The sequence below is a fragment of the Mus pahari genome, chromosome 2 (assembly GCF_900095145.1).
Source record: "Mus pahari chromosome 2, PAHARI_EIJ_v1.1, whole genome shotgun sequence".
Taxonomy (NCBI): Eukaryota; Metazoa; Chordata; class Mammalia; order Rodentia; family Muridae; genus Mus; species Mus pahari.
This window is the reverse complement of record NC_034591.1, coordinates 129,536,798-129,558,549: the sequence shown is the minus strand read 5'-3', so window position 1 is coordinate 129,558,549 and position 21,752 is coordinate 129,536,798. Positions and strand designations below refer to the sequence as shown.

Here is a 21,752-nt window from a genome sequence, read left to right as displayed (position 1 = left end):
GAACTAAAAAAAAAAAAAAAAAAAAAAAAAAGAACCAGGAGTCTATAATGTATCTACAATTAAACAATTATGTGTGCTGCGATTAGTGATAGGTCCCATTTGTTATGTATATTTATAATGGTGAGAAAACACTGAATTTCACTTTGAGATTCATATGTGATTTGAGGTTTTCTCATCTCGGTTCACAGACCCCTGAATTCTCCATTAAGAAGGGAAGGTGAGCCAGTCTTCAGCAGTACTAAGCCTTAGTTCCCATTTATTCTTAGTTGCAGAATGAGGTCTGATTCTAAATGCTATACATAAGAAGAGAGTGTTACCTGCTTGGCCTATAATAGTGGTGGGAGAAGAAGTGGGGGAGGGGAGGTAGAGACAAGCAGGAAGTAGCTGTTAAAGCCAGGAGAGGAGGTTCTGGGCCTGTATCTTCTATAGAATAGAGAACTGAGAGACAATAGCAATCTTGTAATACTGTCTCAAGTCCATCTCTAACTAAAAGTGCCACTCATTATCTCAGTGACCAAGGTACTACAAGCTGATAGACCCCTGTTCCTTCTGTTCATTTGTGGAGGCATCTTTGGCCATGTGATAGTAACCGGGTTATACCTTCCTCAGGAACCCATGTGATGGAGGGCTCAGGACGGATGGTGGTTACTGCTGTGGGTGTAAACTCTCAGACTGGCATCATATTTACCCTGCTTGGGGCTGGAGGTGAAGAGGAAGAGAAGAAAGACAAAAAAGGTAAGCCTCCTACACACACACACACACATTTGAAAAATCAGGAAAGGAGCTTTTAAGGCCACATTTTCCATTTATCTGTTCACTCTGCATTATATAGCACTTGCTACATCATGCCCTGTGCCAATAGTTGCCACCTTTGTCCTCAGGGTCTGCTGAAGTTGGGTGGGTTCTATATGTTCCATCTTCCCTAGTCTTTGTCTTGTCCAGTCATGTCACAGAGCCCCCTCCTTTCCCTTAAGGTCGGGCTCAGGATGCTGGGCATGTCATTCAATCTTCAGGCTCCAGCAGTAAAGGCAGCCAGAAGTAGCTGGTTCCCCATCACCTCACTATTAAATAGAAGTCCTCACACATAAATATTCCTCCTGACATTGTTAATTCTACCAGCAGAGTTTTCAATCTATCCAGCACAGAACAGTGACAGGCATGGGCAGAGGTAATTCTTGGGAAGGTGGTTGAAATTGGTCCCCAGGAGCTCACCATGCCCAAGTCCTAGTTCCATTTACCCTTTCAAAGTAAAAGTCCTTATTACCTGGTGTCCTTCAGTGTGGTGAGTAGCAATCTGTGATACAAATACCTTTCAAAATAGAGGAGAGATGTTCACACAAAAAAGTCCTGAGCCCAAAGGCCAGAACAGCCAACTCCTTATCTGGAATCCACACTCAGTCTCAGGCACAGTGCCATCTAAGACGGTCAGCCCTTTGACTCCTTTCTAAGCTCTAGGGAAGCTTCCCCAACACTCTGACCTTTTGAGAGCTTAGCAAAGGTTGATAACAGGGCAGATGGCCCTCCCCAAATTCAAGCAGGTATGCTATCCATGCTCAGAGGCCACTGGAATACAAAACCTGCATCAGGGCTGAAGGCTGCTGGTACCTAAGGGAAGAACTCCTTTCTAGTGTGTCCCCCTAGGGTCACAGCTGTCCCTTCAATACTGAGCATTAACAGTGAAGCTTCACTGTGAGCTGGGAAGTCTAGATGCTGGAAAGAGCAAAGTGGGGCTGAGTTCAAGCCTTGGCTGAGAGCCCCAGCAGGTGTTAGGACCAGATTTCATGAGTGAATAAGGACCTGTAGCCAGGGTGAATAGACTAAGTTCAGGCAATAGGACAAAGCTAAGAAGTTGATGGAATGCAGTAGTTTGAACCCTTGTTCCAATATCTGTGGGGCCTGGCTGGGGAGAGACACCCAGAAGTTCTTGCAGATGCATCCTATATCTAACAATGTCATGAGGAAGAAAGGCATCAGTGACCCCTTGGGTACCATTCAGGGTCCCTTGCTGAAACTGAACCAGAATACAGAGGTACAAGATTCAGTTTTGTGTAGGGAGTCAAGGTGAAATATAAATGGCTTGTGGCAGAGGAGCCAGAATTGGACCCCTTGGACTTCTCGTCCCATCATGTCAACCTGAGACACAGCTCAGAGTTCAGAATGGTCTCATGTGCAGGAGTGTGTGTGTGTGTGTGTGCATGCATGTATTTGTATGTGTGTGCATGTGTGTGTGCATGTATGCATGCATGGGGTGTGTGTGTGTATGTATGTATGCATGTGTGTGTGCGTGTGTACGTGCATGTGTGCATGCATGGTGTATGTGTGTGTGTGCAAGCATGTGTGTGTGTGTGTGTGTGTGTGTGTGTGTGTGTGGTGGTCTGGTGTGGCATGCATACAAGGTTGTGTGGGCTTCTCCTTCATTAACATGTCTCAAAAATCATCACACAGGTGTGAAGAAGGGGGATGGCCTTCAGATACCAGGTACAGTAAGACAACCCTCAGGGAAGATGGGCTCGTAGGAATAGCTGCAGCTGTGGGCCCCTAGGCCTTGCCCATAGATCAGCAGCACATAGTTGGAATAGACCCCTGCCTACTAGAGATTATCCCCTCCAGACATTCCTCTGTGATCTCCTGTATTTCAGCCCATCAGACCAAAAATAAATAAAATACTCACTCTTCCCCCTTGTCCTTATGCCCCAGGCCAAATGGCGCCTCCATTGAAGCCCCACACACTAGCAAGCAGTTCCTCTCTTATCACCTTAGCACATCTGCCCCACAACCAACATCCCTACTAAACAGTTTCAGCTCCTGTGTGTCCACCTCACTCACTAGTGTCCCTTCCTCTTACTCCACACATAACCATATCCCCACCCCCAGAAAGAATTCCATAAAGATGAACTTGGTGGTGTCATACCGTTGTTAATTTCTAAGTTGAGATCTCCCTGATATTAAAGGAGACATTGAAAAGCCCCTTTCTGGTGAGACATCTCACATGGGGGTTACTACAGTGTTCTTCAGTGAGCTGGTCAGAGAAGGAGAAGGAGGTGGTGGGCAATGGCCTGAGCTTAAGTCACCACCCAGTGACAGCAGTTCTTCAGGGACACAACTGTAGTGGTCACAGGGAAGGCCCCTTAGAACTGTCCAGGCCATATACCACTCACTGAGCATTTTGAGTTGACGAGTCCCTGGACTGGACTTCCTGATTCCATGGGGTCCCCACCTGGCCAGCCAAGCCAGCACAGTCCAGATGTCACCACGGAAGTACCATCCCAACCAATTGTGTGGTGTGTGCCTTTAATCACAGCACTTGGGAGGCAGACAGGTGGGTCTCTGTGAGCTTAAGGCCAGCCTGGTGTACAGAGCCAGCTCCAGGCCAGCCAGGGCTACACAGGGAGACCCTGTCTCAAAATAAATAACTACCAAAGTGCCATCCCACCTGAGCATCTGACCACACTCCATGCTGTCCTGAGTCTCAGTCCCCACCCTCCCCTATGACATCCACAGGAACATTTCACCCCCATCCCCAATTTGAGTTCCTCACTGTACAGCAGAGTGGTTTGTTTTGTTTTGTTTTGTTTTGTTTTTTAAGAATAAGACATGTGATTATTCCCAGTAGGCTCATGTCTCTGTGGTCGCCTTCTCCATTGTGACATTGCATTTTCCATCCTTCCCACCCCCACAGCGGCCGACGGCGCAGCGCCTGCAAACGCTGCAGGTGGCGCAAATGCCAGCCTAGTCAATGGTACGTCTCCACGGCGAGCTCTTGGGCCGGGTTGCTGGGTGTCTTCTTCTCTACCCCCTACTTGAGGCTTTCCCTATCCTGGGTCCCACAGACCTCTGACATGCATGGCCTCCCAGAACACTCTCCCTCCCAAATGGGACAGGTACTTAAATTAAAAGAAGAACCACAACCCAGGAAGTCCATTCCACATGACCTTGGCTTCTGGCCCCATGAGAAGCAGTATGCCACCCAGTGTGCCCACCCCCTTTAGCATAGTTCTAGCTCTGGTTTTAGAACTATACCTTGGGTCAGGAACTAACCAGAAGCCAGCATCTGGGGTCCTAGAAAAAGCTCCAAGCCTCCTCCTTTGGAGTCTCCTCTCCAAAGATGGAGACTCAAGCTGGAGTTCAGCCTTTTAACCCCACCTAGCATGGCTGAGCCACAAACGGACATTTCTTCCTCAGTCTTTTTCTCTTCTCTCTTGCCAAGCCAGCAGGTATCGAGGCTTGTGGGACTTGGGCTTAGTCTGTCCTTCTAGTCTGGACTGGTGTGTCTTGCTGGTGCCTGAGCTGGAGCATCTAAGTGTCTGCATTCTTACTTTCCTGGGGTGGCTAGTTGGGATGACTGCCCATGTCCCTGGATCTTCATCACTCTCTCCTTATATACAACCATGGAGAACTGTAACCACTTGCTCTAGGGAATCTCCACAGTCTACCATCGTCAGATACCACCTGTGTCCCCATTAGGTCCTATGATAACTACCTAGGCCATACCTGGATGCTCGAGCCATTAGGGTTTGGCTGTGAATATACTACCAGAGAAGCCAAGGCAAGAGCCAGAAGTGTTCATCGCTGAGTGCTAGACACGTTTCTTATCCACTCTGTAGTTCACTTCCCACCCCTCCTGCAGGATGTGGATCCCCTGAGCCATCTCATCCTTCCACCCTATACCCTACACCTCTAGCCAACCTACCTGCCTTCAAAGCAACCAAGAGACCCACCCAGAAGATGTCAGAGGCTGCACAAGGCACCTCTGCAAGCAGTTGCTAATTCTAGTGTGGGTCTATTTCAAGCCCAGGAGGAGGAAGGAAGGCAGCTGGGGCTGTGGGTGGGAAGGCAATAGGGAGGGATGGCTGAGAGGTGACAGAAAAAGCCATAATGGGCAAGCCCACAGCTGAGTTAGAAGGAACCAAGAAGTCACTTTCCCTAGGGGACAAGTATACAGGTGTCATCCCCAACAGCCAGTTCCAGGAGAAAAGGAGTTTCCCTTGCAGGCTGCAGCCAGAACCCACAGAGGGGATGAGGAGCTCTGCTTTCTCAAGTGACGCTGCACTATTGTTTCCCGTTCTCTGTCTCCTTCATCCTCCTGAAGGCCCTGTGACATAGGCTTTGTCTGAATGTGAAGGATGAAGAGACTGAGACCCGAGGAAATTAGAACACTAGTCTAATCCCAGCGTGGTGGCACACTCCTTTAATCCCAGTGCTCAGGAGGCAGAAGTAGGTGGACCTGAGCCCAAGGCCAGCCTGGTCCTACAGAGTGAGTTCCAGAACAGCCAGGGCTACAAAGACTCCCATCTCCAAACCAAACAACAACATAAGAGCTCTAGCTTCTCACCACATGCTGCTCAAAACTGCCTGTAGCTCCCCCACACACCCTCTTCTGACCTCCACAGGCACCAGGCACACTTGTGGTACACAGACATACATGCAGATTAAAACACTCACACACATAAAATAAAATTTAAAAATAAATAAATAAGTAGCAGAATGGGCCTGTAAATCCAGAACACAGACGTGCTTGGCTCTGAGGTGTCTTCCTCCAGTCAATCCAGGATTCCACAATGAAGTGGGTCTTATAGGTTTTCCAAGGAAATGAAGAGATTTCCACCCCACCCCTAGGAAGATGATCCTCTAATCAAAGGCATTTGAAGGCCAGATGTGGTGATATGAATCTATAATTCTCACACTTAGGAGACAGGCATCCTAGCAGATAGGAAGGAACATCATAAATTTGAGGCCAGCCTGGGCTACAGAGTAGGGTCCTGTGTGAAAGATCTCAGTGGCTGGGGACCTAGCTCAGTGGTCAGGCATTTGCTTAGCATAGACAGGGTCCATAATATTCTCTGTATGAAGATGGATCAGAGGAGCCTGAGAAAGAAGGAAAGAAAGAAAGAAGAAAGGAAGGTAGGCAGGCAGGCAGGCAGGCCATCAGACCCCATCCCAGGCCAACAATGGAGACTTTGAATTGTAGTATTCTTCAGACTCCAGGAGGAAGCACAGAGAGCTGGTGGCTGGACCTGGGGCAATGAGAGAGAAACCACTTCCTTTCTCACTTCCTTTCTCTGAGCCAAACTCAGACAATACCGGAAAGAAAAAAGCAACAGCCACAGAAATGGTGACAGTGGATCCCTAACTATGACCCTCCTCAGTCCCACGTCTGAATGGGGTGTCCGCCCATCCTGGAAACAGCACAATCACTGTTTTTATTTCATTCTTTCCTTTTGGCACTTGTGCACATCCCACTGTCAGTCGCAACAGAGTTTGGCAGGTTTTTTTCCTCAGCATCCCTCTGGTTGCCACGGGCCCATTTCACAGAGAAGAGAAGTGACCTTTCCAAGGTCTCGTAGCCTGGAACCTGTCCCCCTGAAGCTTGTTCATTGTCATCTGTCTGGGGGATCTTCCAGGTTCAAGATGAGTCCATCTAGAATAGACGCAGAGCAGAGCCTGGGAGACCTCACTCCCCCCTCCCCCATCCTTGTTCCTCTCTCTCTGTCTCATCCTCAGGCCCATCTTCCGGCTCCCTAATGAGGGCTGGCTGCCATAGTACAATACACGGCCAGGTGGGCACCAGTTTAATAACAACCTCAAATAGGTCTCTTGCTTCTGACAAAACGGGGCCATCTGCAGCAAAGCGCTCCCTCCCCCCAGCCTGTGCATTGGTGATTATTTGTCTGGTCGAGTAATCGCTATGGCAATAAAAGAGAGAATCACTGGGTTTAATGGCTACACGCAGCAGCTAGGACATCTGGTAATGTGAGGTAAAACAAGCCCTTCTAGCATTCCAGAGCTGCTTCTGGGACCCCAGTCCTCTGGCACCCCTTAACCCAGTTAGTGAAATTATTACAAGAAACAAAAATAATTGTTGCCCGTTGTCCTTTTCCCTTTAAAAAAAGAAACTTTTCTTCATGCTGTTTTTAATCCAAAAGAAAGCATCTTACAATAGGACCAGAAGGGCCTTTATCCTGAAACCCCAAGTGGATTTGAGGCCCTCTGATGAGCGTTATGGATAGCAGTTAGTGAGCTGGGGTCTGTCTGAGTCACCCACCGAGCATCCACAGGGGCAGTAGCAAGCTGATCGCAAGGCTCCAGGGCTATTTCAGAGGTGTTCTGTGAAGACGAGATGCCCCTGGGCTTCCATCGGCCTCAGCTTTCTCATCTATAAAATTAAAAGGTTGACAGTTCCTCTCACCTGACCTTGCAGGGCCTGACAAGACATGACACTTGCAGAAATGTCTTCAGTCAGCTGAAGGTTGGACTCTGGGCGTGGCTGTTATGAATGTAAAACCCCGGGTGCTCCCAGAGTTTAGATGCATCCCCCCACTGTGCCGAGGTGGAAACGGATCAGGAGAGGCAACGCCACACAGCTGGTTGGTGTTGAGACAAGATTCTCAGGAACCCCACACAGTGCCACCACCAGCCCCCTGCCCTGGGCTCAGAGGAGCCTTGGCAGAGGAAACACTGGGTTTAATGGCTACACGCAGCAGCTAGCAGCACTGAAACATTCCCACTCCAAAGCAGACTGCCTCGACAGTCACCTCCCTCTCAGAGCCTCAGTTTCTCCTCTGCAGATGGGAGCCTGACAGGAGCACCCTTCTCAGAAGAGACGGTGATAAACACTACAGCCATGTTTCTGGACCTGTCAGTCATGTGTGACCCCTTTAGGGGCCGCATATCAGATACTTGTATTATGATTCCTAACAGTAGCGACGTCACAGCTGTGGAGTAGTGAGGAGGCAAAGGATTACAGTATTAGAAAGGTCGAGGACCACTGCGTTGCATGAAGGCACGGAGACCATGTGAACCTAGAGCCTAGCCACCTTAGCAGTAGGTGCCTCCTCCCACTCCTCCTGAGGGACCAAAGCTATAGGAAATTTCAGTGGATGACAGGCAGGCACAGCTGAAAGCAGGTGTCTCAGGCAAGAAGCCGCAGCCTCCATGCAGGCTCTCGGTGGCCCAGGCTGGGGCAGGGGTTCCCAGGCAGCGCTGATGGCAGGTAGAAAGCCCCACACCCAGCCCTTCCCCCAACACTGGACAGCATCAGGCCCTGGCATGACCAGGAGCACCCAGTCTAGCCAGTGGCTCTTGCTAGCCTGTCTGTGAAGCTGGAGTCACTGCTTAAGACCTCTTTTCCAGGGACCAGTGGCTTCCTCCCAGAACCAGGGCATTCCCACAGACCTTCAGTGACCATTTCTGGGGACCCCTTACTCACCCTATGTCCTGTACACTCTACAGCAGGATTTTTAGGCAGAGGAGTCCTTGGTATTTTAGCATCATGTCCTTCAGAAGAATATAGTCTACCCCACCCATCCCAAAACAAAGGACAACGGGACATGTTGACCTTCATTCCTCTCCATTCTAGAAAATTGATCTCTCTCTCTCTCTCTCTCTCTCTCTCTCTCTCTCTCTCTCTCTCTCTCTCTCTCATAAAAGTGATATAGCTAAAATGTGAACCAGGAGGATCATGAGTTCCAGGCCAGCCTAAGACACTTAGCAAGACCTTGTCTCAAAAATAAAACATATAAGGACCAGGGTTATAGCACAGTGGTAGAGTATCTGCCTAGTAGATGCAAAGCCATAGGTTCAAGTTCTCATTACTGCAAGGAGATGAGAGGGAGAGGAGGAAGGCAGACTCGAACATTTCTCTTTTCCTCCCTTCAGCCCTAAGTACCGTGGCAGGCTCAGTTTGGGGATCTGGGAGCCTCCCTCTGCTCTCTGTGTGTAGACTCTGGTTCCGTTTACTTTCCGGCTCATTCTTTTCATCTATAAAACACTGAAAGCCAAGGTCATTCCAACAGAAACACCCCCACATCCAGCCCCAAAGAGAACCTAAAGCCTTCTGCCCCCACAGCCCCGGTGGCTACCATGATGGCCAGGCTGGCCTACATTCCAGATCCCCTCAGCATCCCGGAGCACCTTAGCCCTTTCCTGTCTGTGACATGAGTGTCTGTGGTCTGTTGCGTCCTCGTGATGACCCGTGCTGCCTGTTGTTTGTTGAAATTCTCTGTTGTGTAGGTAAAATGCAGGATGGCAGTGCCGACACCAGCCAGAGCAAAGGTAACTGCAGCCATGGGGCTAGAGTCACACACAGAGATAGGGATGCACCGGGGCCAGAGGCAGACGCATCCACGCCTGTCGGGGGCTCTGGCGTCTTTTGGGGTGCAGCTGTGATTCTCATAATACTGGCTAAGATAAAGAGGTGTCACAGTGAGGTAGAGGATGTACCAGGGTCAGGATCTCCCAAGCCTACCTATCAGCTGGGATCTGGAAGTTGGCTCTTAGAGACTATTACAGATGGAGGGCTGGCTGGCCTCTGCTCAAAAGAGCCACGGGTCCTTCTGTCCATCCCACAATAACAAGGATCCCTTGCCTGGAGATGGGGCACCTTACTTTCTCTTTAAGCCATGCTCTGTGTCCTTCCTATGGCTAACTCCCTAGCAACCCAACAGCTTGGCCTCAGGAATACTCAAGGGAGTCCTTCTCTTTCTAATTGTGAGATGGCCAAGGGCCCATTTAGGGTGGGATCTTGGTTCAGCCCTGTCCTGCTGGGAATCCAGGGTAGAGCCAGGTCCCAGGTGCCTCTGGGCCCCAGACACTGCAGCTGGAAGGGGCAGGTCCTATCCGAGGCTTCTTTGCCAGCCATGCAGGGCCCAGAAAGGGTGATCAGCATTTCTACTGGGCAGGCAGGGTGGGTGCTAAGCTTCCCAGCCTCTCGGCTAACCTGCATGTGTGTGTCTGTGTGCACATGCATGCTCTGCCCCTACAGCCAAGCAGCAGGACGGGGCAGCCGCTATGGAGATGCAGCCTCTGAAGAGTGCAGAGGGCGGTGATGCAGATGACAAGAAGAAAGCCAACATGCACAAGAAAGAGAAGTCGGTGCTTCAGGGCAAGCTCACCAAGCTGGCTGTGCAGATAGGCAAGGCGGGTGAGTTCACAGCAGGGACCTTCCTTCCCACCCCTGCCCCTTTCTACCCTCTACCTTGATCCCAATGGTCCTGGAGGCCTGCCCTGCTCTGGATATACCAAGCCCCGCTCTGCAAACAAAACTGCCACAGCACAGCTCTGAGGATTTGCGATGGCAGCTTTCCCCACCTCTGAGTCCCTGCCTACTCCTCTGTAAATGGGAATAATGTTTTGTCACAGGAAGGCAGGTTGCTTTGAGAATTAAAGGTGACTGAGTAGACAGGGGACTTAGCCTGTGGCTTCTATGGTGGCAGACATACCCTGTACCGCCTATAGCTCCAGATGGCAAAGACTTTATCCTCAGGATGGTGGGGAAGTGTGAAAGAGCCAGAATGGATTTGGACTTGATAATGCCCGTCCTAGCTATAGTGAAGAAAGAGGACTGAAGGGGTTGGGGGCAGAGCCCAGAGCCCGTGCAGAAGGACTTATCTGAGCTCCAGAGAGCAACCCAGGCTTTCCAACTGAGATGTTAGCTGCAGGTGAGAGCTGTGGCAGCCTCCTGGCCCAGGGAGCCAAGCCCAGCTGCAAGGTGAGCCCCAGCCCTGCAGCACAGCCTTGACCTCCCCTTGCACTGAGGGTGTATGAAAGGCAGGACCTCCCACCTGGCTCCCGAGGCCTCTGTGGCTGTCTCCATTTCTAATTAAAGACAGCGCAGCAGGGGACAGCTGCAAATTATAGGCTCAGCGGTCTATATTTAAACCTGGTGACAGCTCTCCCGGCTGCCGGGAGCTTGGCTTCCCGCCCCTGCGGGCTGTCAGGCAGGAATAGAGCCAGGCTCTGATGCACCGCAGCTGGAGCTAGCAAGGGTGGGGAGCTATGGGCCAAGGGGTTTCCCTCTTCCCTGCTGTTGCTGTCAGAGGCAAGTGACTCCACAGTAGCACGGGGCACTAAGGGACCAAGAAATGAAGTGATGACGACCTCTTGGCCTCGGAGGATCCACCCTGCCAGGGATAAAGTTCACAGGCATCCCGGGCTCTCCGCCTTCCACTGCCTCCCTCTGGGGCTGAATCCCTGGTGGCCAGGGATTTATGGATGGGCAATTCCAAGCTGAGTCTACAAAGTAAGAAATGCATATCAGAGATGGTGGAAAGCCAGAGTTTTGAAAATTATGGAGGATTCCTAGTCTTTGCTTCATCTCATGGAACCCTTAGACCACAAGCTACATGACAGAGCACACCCACCATGCAGAGCTGCCTGGGCCTTGAGACCCATACATCAGCCAAGGGATCATGGGCATCTGGGGAGGTTATGCCCACAGGCCCTTACCATCACCCCTCCTCCATCAGAGAACTCGGGTAAGCGCAGTCCCAAGAACATCTCTGTGGGCAACTGAGGCAGGTCGGGGATAGGCACGCTGCTCTGGCAGGAGGGACCCCAAGAACTAAGTGTATCTCTTGAGTTCCAGCGTTACCCTAGCCAGTCATTTCCCTAGCTGAGCCTCAGTTCCCTCATCCAAAGAAATCTGTTCCCTCCACCTGGGACACCCTCCCTGAGAACAACACACGTGCCTGACGTCTTTTCAAATATCACCCCCTCTAAGATGACAACACCCTGGTCATGCTAGCAACAGCAGCCACATCTTCAGCCACGACTTCCTGGGGTTTTTCCTCACAGCATCAATCCGTGTCTAGAATGGTGGCACATACACACTGCCTTTGTTACTGCTAGATCTGTGTCCTACTCGAGGAATCACCGTGCACCTACTGTATCGCAGGTGCTCATAGGTGCTTGTTCAGTGAATGAGTAAAAGATTCCACCTTACCTCTTTAAAGGGTGGCAGCTGTATAGAGGTGGCTCCTTTTTAAAAAAAAAAAAAATTATTGATTTATTTATTTAATGTATATGAGTACACTGTTGCTCTCTTCAGACACCCCAGAAGAGGGCATCAGATCCCATTACAGATGGTTGGGAACCACCATGCGGTTGCTGGGAGTTGAACTCAGGACCTCTGGAAGAGCAGCCAGTGCTCTTAACCGCTGAGCCATCTCTCCAGTCCTAGAGGTGGCTCTTGATGTACCCATGTGTTCCCTAGCCACACATATTTTAGTGTGACTGAGTGTCATGTGGGCGGGCACCATGCTAGGCACTTTCCCTGCATTTCCACGTGAGCATTACAAAACCCCAGGAAGGAAATCTGCCCCCTATGCCTCAATGTACAGAAGAGGCAACCGAGGCTCCCTGAGAACCAAAGCAAGGCCGCTGGCTCCAAAGCAAGGAAGAACAGCTGGGTCTGCTGAGCTGAGGTCTGCCCAAGAGGCCTCCAGAAGCAGTTTAGTGAACATCTCCCCCCTCCCCCCTCCCCGGAGCCCTCTGAGCAGGTGTCCCCATGTCACAGGCCTGGTGATGTCGGCCATCACGGTGATCATCCTGGTGCTCTACTTCACCGTGGACACCTTCGTGGTCAACAAGAAGCCGTGGCTGACGGAGTGCACGCCCGTCTACGTACAGTACTTTGTCAAGTTCTTCATCATTGGTGTGACGGTGCTGGTGGTCGCTGTGCCCGAGGGCCTCCCTCTGGCTGTCACCATCTCACTGGCCTATTCTGTGAAGGTAAGAGAAGAAAAGAGCAGTGTCGGGTGCCTGAAGCCGTCTCAGCTGGGGCTGTCAGGGAACCAGGGAGGGCTCCGTGCTAGTACTTTGTAGATGGGCTATGAAATGGGTGACTGCAACGTAGAGACTTGGAGAGAGTGTGTGGGCAAGTCCCCCAAATTCAGACACCTTCAGAGGCATAACACAAACCAAGAGCTAGGTCTGGCCACACAGGAACCCTCATTACTCGGGCCCAGCAAAGTGTGGCTTTATGGGGATACAACCTGGGCCGGCCAGACCTTCAGACTTATTCTCAAAAAGAAGCCCAAAAATCTATACCCAATATAAACTCTCTAGATCTTGACAACCCAGACTTGCAAAATAAAATGGAACCGGAGTACAGCTCAGTGATCACTTAACTGGCAAGCCCGCGGCCACAGTACTGCAAACTGTCAAATGCAGGCAGAACATAACTCCATCCCACTAAACCCAGCAGGTCATGATGCCCTAAGGTGTGGGATGCAGGAGCAAAACCACCCAGGAAGCCACTACCTGTCGGTCAGGGGTTTCTGAAAACACGGGAGGGTTTAAATGGCATACCACCTGGATATTCGCTGGTCAAGTGGGATTCCAGGACCTTCCCTAAGCACCCACGTACCTGCTGAAGCCGTGGCCATCAGAGAGCCCACGTGCTACAAATCTGTCCCCGGGATACCACTACCAGATTGTCCTACCTACTCATGTTTCTTCCTTTCCCCCTTGAGGTTCTCCATCCATTCAGATAGGGATGAGGAATCCTCTTTCCCAGGGTCTCAACACCAAGATATCACTGAGAAGGCTCTCACTCTGAGACATCGGCAACCCAGCCAGAGGGCAAGGCGAGTGTCAGTTTCCCAGCCAGAATTTGGGCTGCACCCTATGGTGTAATTTCATATAGAGGGTGATCTCCCACAGGGGCCGGCAAGCAGCAGTTCCATGTAAGGGATACAGTGCTTATCAGCTCCTTCTCTTACAGTTCTCAAAGAACCCCCACTCCCTGCAGGGCAAGGGTAACTCTTACACCACCATTGAGTCAGTCCCCATTGCCACACCACTGAACTCAGGGTCTCGGTGAAGTTTGGCAAAGCTGGTTTGGGGACATCATGAACGGCCAGTTTTAAGCCTGAGAATCTTCTGAGGGTTTTATCTCTGGTTTGGTCATCTGGGGTCATGTGACTGGCAAAGCCACATGAGGAGAGTAGTGAGCATGGAAGTGCATCAGTTCCTCTCAACAGGGACACCATCCAATCCAGACATGTCATTTTAAATGCAATAGGGCTGGAGAACAGTCTCCGTGTATAGTGCTTACTGTGTAAGTGTAGAAACCCAAGATCAGATCCCAGCACCCACATAAAGGACAGGCCTGGACAGGCCTGGGCACACACACCTGTCACCTCGGTGATGTGTCCCCAGTTCAGGAGGGACCTACACAGGCAGATCCTGAAAGCTGGCCAGCCGATCTAGCTGACACAGCAAGCTCTAGGTTCAGTGAGAGACCCTGTCTCAAAAAACAAGGCAGAAAAGACACTGATGTCAGTCTCTAGTCTCTCCTTGTACCCGTATGGGCAGGTATAGCTGTATATACGAGTGGGATATAAAGTGTGACTAGGGGTATTCTAGCTCAGGGGTAGGAGCCTTCCCTGGCATGCAGGTGGCTCTGGATTTGATCCCCAGCACCACATAAACTAGGCGTGGCAATACACATACTGTGAACCGGGGCAGGAAAATTAGAAGTTCAAGATCACCTTGAACACAACAGGTTCAAGGTCATGAGATACATGAGCCCTTGTCCCAAAAACAGGTCGCATTGATCTCAATCATACAAATTTACTCAAACTTACACCCAAGATATCAACAACCCAGTGCATAAACCACACGAGAAATGTTACCTTTGGTTTGATAATGTCTTTAAAATCCAGCATCTCACACACTTTGGACCACACTTTAAGTGCCCCTCATCCCCCTGCAGCTACCATGCTGGACAGTCCTGGTGAGAGATTTTTGTGCATTTTGTTTGGGATTCGGTTTTGTTGGTCACAGAGGTTCCCTGTGCAGCACAGGCTGGCCTTGAACTGAACAACAATCCTTCTGCCTCTATCTCCCAAGTGCTGGAATGTGTCACCCACCACACCTAGCTTCCAAAAAGAGATTCTTAAAGGGCCAATGCTCCTTCAGTAAGGCAGGTGGACCGGTGTGTAGAATGAGCCAGACTGCCAAGTTAGGCTGAACTGGAAGGTTTAGGCCAAGCTGGAAGGTTACGTGCAGTGCACGTGTGTATTTGGGGGTTACAGCACTGGCTCTGTGGGTAAGAGCGTTGTTGTATGAGCCTGATGACCTGAGTTCAGACTCTCTGTGCCCATGTAAACAGCTGTGTGTGGCCGTGTGTTCCTGTACCCCGCCCTGCCCCCATGCTTAGAGCAGGCAGACTGGAAAGTGACTGGAGCTGGTGGCCAGTCAGTCTAGACAAAAAAGCAGAGAGCTCCAGGTTCAGGGAGAGACCTGTCTCAAGTGGTTAAAGCAGCCACAGAGGAGGCTCCTTTTACCATCTCACACATGTGCAGGTGACACCATGTGCATGCACTGGAGCATGCATACACACACACACACACACACACACACACATACACAAACACATACAAACATGGTTTTATTATGCACACTATAGTAAGTGTTCATTATAGAAAAGTTGATTTATAGACTTGAAGAGGTCAGTGAGATTCTCCTCTATCACCTAGTGACAATGACATTATTATTTTCATAATTTTACAGGTATTTTCCTGTATCTGTAATATATGTATCCATATGTATCCTAAATGTATCTACTTAGGGTGAAATTGATGGATTTCTCAGCCGGCAGCAGGAAAGCATTTGAGAAATTCAGACCCGAATGAGAAGAGGCTACTTATAGTAAGCTAGTAATTAGGGACAGCCCAGCCTTATTCGTTTAAATATTTTCTACTATTTTTTTCCTTAAAGAATATAGATGAGGAGGCTGGAGAGATGGCTCAGAGGTTAAGAGCACTCGTTGCTCTCCCAGGAGGTTCGGCTTCAGCCCCGATGTGGTAGTTTACAATTATCTGTAACTCCAGTCCCAAGGTTCTTTTGTTGTTGTTGTTGTTGTTGGTTGGTTGGTTGTTTTTTGTTTTTGTTTTTGTTTTTCGAGACTGGGTTTCTCTGTATTGCCCTGGCTGTCCTGGAACTCACTTTGTAGACCAGGCTGGCCTCGAACTCAGAAATCCACCTGCCTCCGCCTCCCGAGTGCTGGGATTAAAGGCGTGCACCGCCACACCCTGCAGTCCAGTCCCAAGGTTCTGATGCCCTCTTCTGACCTCTATGGATATCAGGCACATACATGGTGCAGGTAAAACATTCATATACATAAACTAAATAAATCTCTTAAAAACGGTTTTGCTTTTATGGATGCAGATGAAGCCAGATGTGGTTGAGCACATCTGTAATCTCAGCACTGAGGAGATAGAGACAGGAGGATCATGAGTTCAAGGTCATCCTTGTCTGGGTTGCTACTTCCAGGTCAACCTGTGCTACATGAGACCCTGTTCCCAAAATAGAAAATGAGCGACTTGTGGGATGCAAATTAATAAATTCATCTATCAAAACTTAAATGGCCCAAGTGACTAATAAAAAGGAGACCCACGTGTGAAGCTAAATAAGCCCAGAGGTCATTCGCCCAGGCAGAGAGTTAAGAGGAGGCTGATGCCCAGGAATCCTCTCTCTCTCTCTCTCTCTCTCTCTCTCTCTCTCTCTCTCTCTCTCTCTCTCTCTCTTCCTCTTGGTTTCCCTCTCACTTATCCACTCTCTAGAAAATGATGAAGGACAACAACCTGGTACGCCACCTGGATGCCTGTGAGACCATGGGCAATGCCACAGCCATCTGCTCAGACAAGACAGGCACGCTGACCACCAACCGCATGACCGTGGTTCAGGCCTATGTCGGTGACGTCCACTACAAGGAGATCCCTGATCCCAGCTCCATCAATGCCAAGACGTTGGAGCTGCTGGTCAACGCCATTGCCATCAACAGCGCCTACACCACCAAGATCCTCGTAAGTAGACATGGGGCGTCCTCCATAGCAGAGCCCCTGGTTGGGCTGCTGATTCAGAGCGGCTCACAAAATAGGCAGCCCTGCTCTTAGCCTTCTAATGTGGCTGCAGTGTTTGTGAAACCAAAAGAAGCTGTTGTTGTTGTTGTTGTTGTTGTTGTTGTTGTTGTTTCTTGGTGATTGCTATGCTTTAGATATTTATTTTTAAATCCTACCATTGACCCCTCAACACACACACACACACACACACACACACACTTAAAAAAATAAATAAATAAATAAGTAGACACCCTTTTTGAGACATGGTTTCAGTATGTAGCCCTGGCACAGGACTCAGAAATCCGCCTGCCTCTGCCTCCTGAGTGCTAAGGGCTTGCACCACCACATCCAACCATAATTGGTTAGCTTTTGCCACGTGTCTAACTACTTCAAGTCACAGCCCCAAACAGCTGTATAGAGTCTGCATTCTGTGTGACCAGACCCCAGGCTCCCATTGATTCAGTCGATGCTGGCTCAGAAGTAGGAAGAGGACTGGGAAGATGATGCAGGTGCAGCAATTGTCCTGTAAATACAAGGACCTGAGTTCCAGGCCCCGGCCCTCACTGGGTTAAAGGAACTTTGCTCCCAAGCGTAGCCAGCGTGCTCACCCTCCAACCCTCTTACAGTAGCAAGATAGAACAGACTCCAAACGTGGTCCCCCGACCTCCACATGCGGGCCATGGCATACGTAGGCTGGGTGTGGGCAAGCACACCTATAATCCCAGCACTGGTGGGTCCCTGGGGCTCAGTGGCCAGCAGCCTAGCCTGCTTATCAAGCTCCAGGGAGAGATGCCATCTCAAAAAGCATGCTGGAGGTGTCCTGAGGAAAATACTCCATGTCATCTGGCTATCAACATATGTGTGCAAATCACACATCTGCCTGCACAGATACCATCATACACACACACACACACACACATACACGCACCCATACACAAACTCAAAACTACGTGCATCAGAGCCAGGGCCCTGGCAGCCTCCTTTCAAGCCACATTTGGCCACTTGTCCTCAGTAGTCCAGCTCAAGACCAACTAAAAGAGAAAAGCAGAGAGTGGGATTATTGTAGCTACATTAGGAAAAAACAAAAAGGTCTAGAAACTTCACCCCATGCTCACCTTCAGGGTCCTGACATGAGCTTCATAGTTAAAGGACAGAGGGTGTGTATAACTAAACAGCCCTGTGCTGAGTTGCATGGACAATGAATATCTGCAGGCTTTATTTCTTGTGCTTACACCCAAACTGCAGAAAAGTGACCATTTCTTAGTGTTTACCCTGCACTGGGTCTCAGTCATCAAGAGAAGGATTGAAATGGGTTCTGCATGGGTTCTACTATGATGCCATTTTATCTAAGGGATGTGAGCATCTGTGAACTTCAGTGGGAGACCTCAACCCTGTAGGTAGATGCCGAGCATTCAAGCTGAGTCTCCTCCCATATCTCCAGCCTTCCTCATGCGTCTCAGTTCAGGTGGACAGCTGTGCTGATAGGGAGGGGTAGCACTCCATCCAGGCTAGTTCTGCTCTGCTCTGCACGCTGTCGCCTCCTCTGCTGGGCTAGTCGGGGCTAGTCAGAAAGGCAGCAGGGCTCTGAGAGAACAGGGACTGTGAGGGGCTCTGGAGAGCTGGGCTAGGATCTGCCGCTATCGTTTTTTGTCACCTTGTATTGGTCAGCGTGTGTGTGTGCATCAGGAGATTAGTCTGAGTGGGGTGTCCAATGCTGCTCTCATAGGGAAGGACTAAGAAAAGCCAGGCTTCAGAGAGAGGAATCAGGGTGACCGTTTTCACAAGGCATGTCTCTCAGAGGATGCTGTCATTCCTGGTTACAGAAACATCCCCCTGAATGAGATGTAACTCCCCGTCTCAGCTAACTAGCCTGTGCTGCGATCCCTGATTGGTTGAGAAGCACTGGTGGCCTCTTGGTAATTAACCAGATGTCTCTCATCCAGATGTTCTCTGCTGCCCAGCTGTAGGGTGTTTCTGTGCAGCTGAGAAACCCTTCCAATGCAATGGAAACCTGGCCTTGCCTCCTGTCCCTGAGGGGCACATCAGCGTGGGTCTGTAGGAGCCACCAGAAGTGCTATGTTATTGAAGAGCGTGAGAGTCAGCAGCAGTGGGGCAGGGCTGGTGAAGGAAGAAGGGAACAGGGTCTGCACCCCTCACCAGCTGAGCAGCCAGCCCTGCCACACTGGGGCTGCAGGCTAAGGGAAGCCAAGTGACAATGGGCGGGGCAGGGGGGAGCAGGTTGGAGAACAGGTGTAATGGAACACCCAGGCGGAAAGGATACCAAAAAATGACAGCATCCACATCTCCTTTCCCCCAGTTCGGGAGATCGGCAATACTTTATTCCGTTCCCAGAGCTTTCTGAAAATAACAAGACACTACTAACGATTTTGTCCTGCAGATTTGGCAGAGAGGAGCAGGCAGTCCCAGAACAGGGTGGCAGAGGGTGGCCATGTGGGCACAGCCCCATGGAGTGGGCTTAGAGTGAGATGCCTGTGTGTCCTTTATAGTCAGGAGGAATTCGGGGGGGGGGGGGTCTGTCTGGAGGACTGCCGGGAAGCCTCTGGCTACAGTGGTGAATCTCCGTGGAGCAGTGATTCAGAGGCTGGTAGGGGACTCTGGTGGTGTCTTCAGAGAAGATGAGCTGAAGCTGTGTGCAGGTGGCATCAAGGTCAGAGGTCAGCAGTCTAGCCAGGGTGAAGGTGCAGCTGCCGAAGCTGGGGAAGAAGCCATGTTAACCGGAGTTAGAGCGAAGTCTACATACTGACAGCATCCTTACAAGCCAGGTTTGCCCACTCAACCTCAGTAGGTCAGTCAAAGACAAGCTTAACAGAGGACAGCAAGAAGGGTGGGGAGGTTTGTTCAATGTGGTCATATTTGGAAGAGGAACAAAAGGAGACCCACTCCGACCCCAAACCCTGACAAAGGCAAGGGGTACCCATAATTAGACAGCTCTGGTCAGGATCAACCCCTACCACCATCAGCCCCACCGCCAATCCACCATTGTCTGGACTCCAGTCTCTCATGCAAGGGTCTGACAAGTCAGAACTGTGTGAGATCTTTTTTCAGAAAACAAGCCCAGCCCCCTCTAGCCAGCACCAGGCTTCTGCCTTTTTCTTCTCACAGTCTAAGAGTCCTGGGGAAATTTCCAGTTTCTTCACATCTGTCGTTTCAGTGGTCTGATAAGCCAAAGGGAGGGACACATAGGTCCCTTTAGAACAATGGTTCTCAGCCTGTGGGTCATGATGCCTTTGGGGACTGAAGGACAAGGGTCCATATATCAGATATCCTGCATATCAGATATTTATATTACAATTCATAACAGTGGCAAAATTGCAATTATGAAGTAATAATGAAAGTAATTTGATGGTTGGGGGTCACCACAACAGGAGGGACTGTATTAAAGGACCACTTGAGAATATCTTCATTCTTGCCAGGCCCCAGGACCTGGGGTACTAGATTTGTAGGTCACTTACCTCTTGGGCAACAGGTTTCCTTGCTGTGTCACAAAGCTTGGGACCCAAGGACCCCTGTACCTGTAAAACAATGCTCTCTGTCCATGCAGTTCTCTTTGCCATGGGCTAACATCCATTAGCATAGGAGCTAATGGTGTAAGTGGGTAGTGGTTAATATGCCAATGCCTGCCTGGCTTCAAACCCCTCCCTAATTGTTTGAATGAAAAAGTGACTCAGCTTCTCTATTCCTCAGTCTCTCTGGAGAAAAGATTGGATTGTGGTAGGCAGCGAGTTTGTGAGTGGCAGGTGCCAGCTCACGGCCTGGCATGTGGTCGGCAGGTGGTAGAACTGCTGTCTTGATTCATCAGTGAATCGCTGTACTAAGAGCACTCCATTGGTAATGAAGCAGAGGCTGAGAAACAGTCAGACACTGGGCATAGCTGTGGTCAGGAAAGGGGTCTTCCCCAAAGTCTGACAGGCAGCTAGAGGCAAAGCCAGGCCCTAACGCTACCTTGCTCCATCAGAAGGCCCAAATGAGAAGCTCCAACCAACATACCCACCCCCTATGCTGGGCTTGGAAAAGGCCTGGAGTACTGAGGGTCAGCTTCATACCCAGGCCCTTCCATCCACAGCAGGCTAAGGGTACCCTGGGAGTCACATCCATTAGCATAGCATTCCTGGTCCAGGTGAACCCCAAGAAGAGATAGAAGTTCATTTTCTTCACTGGTTTCTGTTGCTGTGATAAAACACTCTGACCAGAGGCAACTTGAGAAGGAAAGAGTTTATTCAGCCTACACTTCCAGGTGACAGTCCACCACTGAAGGAAGTCAAGGCAGGAACTGATGCAGAGACCATGAAAGAGTGCTGCTTACTGGCTTGCTCACTCGTGGCTTGCTCATCTTTCTTACAGTACTCAGGACCACCAGCCCAAGGGTGGCTCCACCTGCTATAGGCTGGCCCTTCCCACATTCATCATTAGGAAAATGCACTATATACATGCCTGTAGGCCAACTTTATAAAGGCATGTTTTTCAATTGAAAGGCCCTCTTCCCAAGCCAGCAATGGTGGCACATACTTTTAAATTCAGCCCTCAGGAGGCAGAAGCAGATGGATCTCTGTGCTCAAGGCCAACCTGGTCTACAGAGTTAATTACAGGACAACCAGGGCTACACAGAGAAACCCTGTCTCTTAAAAACAAAAGCAAAGACATGAAAAGTTTCCCTTCTCAAATGACAACTGTGCATGTCAAGTTAAAACTACCCAGCACATCCATCTACCCTGCAAGCCGAGGCTGGTGCTCCATACTGAAGGACAGACTGAAACATGCAAAAGGACATGGCAAAAGAGTACAGTGTCTTTCCACTGGGGTTGGGACCAAAGCTTGGCTAGGACACAGGGCTCTGGCCAGGGCATGACTCCTACACACTGTTTAATCCTCTGTGTGAAAAGCTGTTCCATGTCCTTGGTATCTCCTGAAGGCTGTATGCTCCATGACAGAGAGTAGCAATTAAGTAATCTCTGGTCCACTGGAAATGCTAGATAGGGGTGGGTTAAGTGACTTTTTAAGTAAATAGATGTATGATCAGTGGGTAGGGAGGGAAGGAGGGAGGGAGGGAGGAAGTGATGATATGGGTAGGTAAATGAATGGATGGAAGGTTGTGGGTGGACACATGAG

At 50.1% G+C, this 21,752-nt stretch overlaps 1 protein-coding gene across 9 annotated transcripts in view; it reads left to right on the top strand.

Moving 5' to 3' along the window:
- The window catches only part of Atp2b2 (ATPase plasma membrane Ca2+ transporting 2), a 293,782-nt gene that overhangs the window by 233,463 nt on the left and 38,567 nt on the right, over window positions 1–21,752 (top strand). For 2 of the 9 annotated variants that reach the window (XM_029535211.1, XM_029535203.1), the window contains 7 exons: window positions 610–735; window positions 2,446–2,478; window positions 3,611–3,739; window positions 9,010–9,051; window positions 9,761–9,919; window positions 12,293–12,507; window positions 16,347–16,589. In XM_029535211.1, the coding sequence (XP_029391071.1) occupies window positions 610–735; window positions 2,446–2,478; window positions 3,611–3,739; window positions 9,010–9,051; window positions 9,761–9,919; window positions 12,293–12,507; window positions 16,347–16,589 (947 nt within the window). The remainder of the gene's footprint in view (window positions 1–609; window positions 736–2,445; window positions 2,479–3,610; window positions 3,740–9,009; window positions 9,052–9,760; window positions 9,920–12,292; window positions 12,508–16,346; window positions 16,590–21,752) is intronic. The other 7 variants (XM_029535206.1, XM_029535209.1, XM_029535208.1 and 4 more) reach the window with 5 other exon arrangements.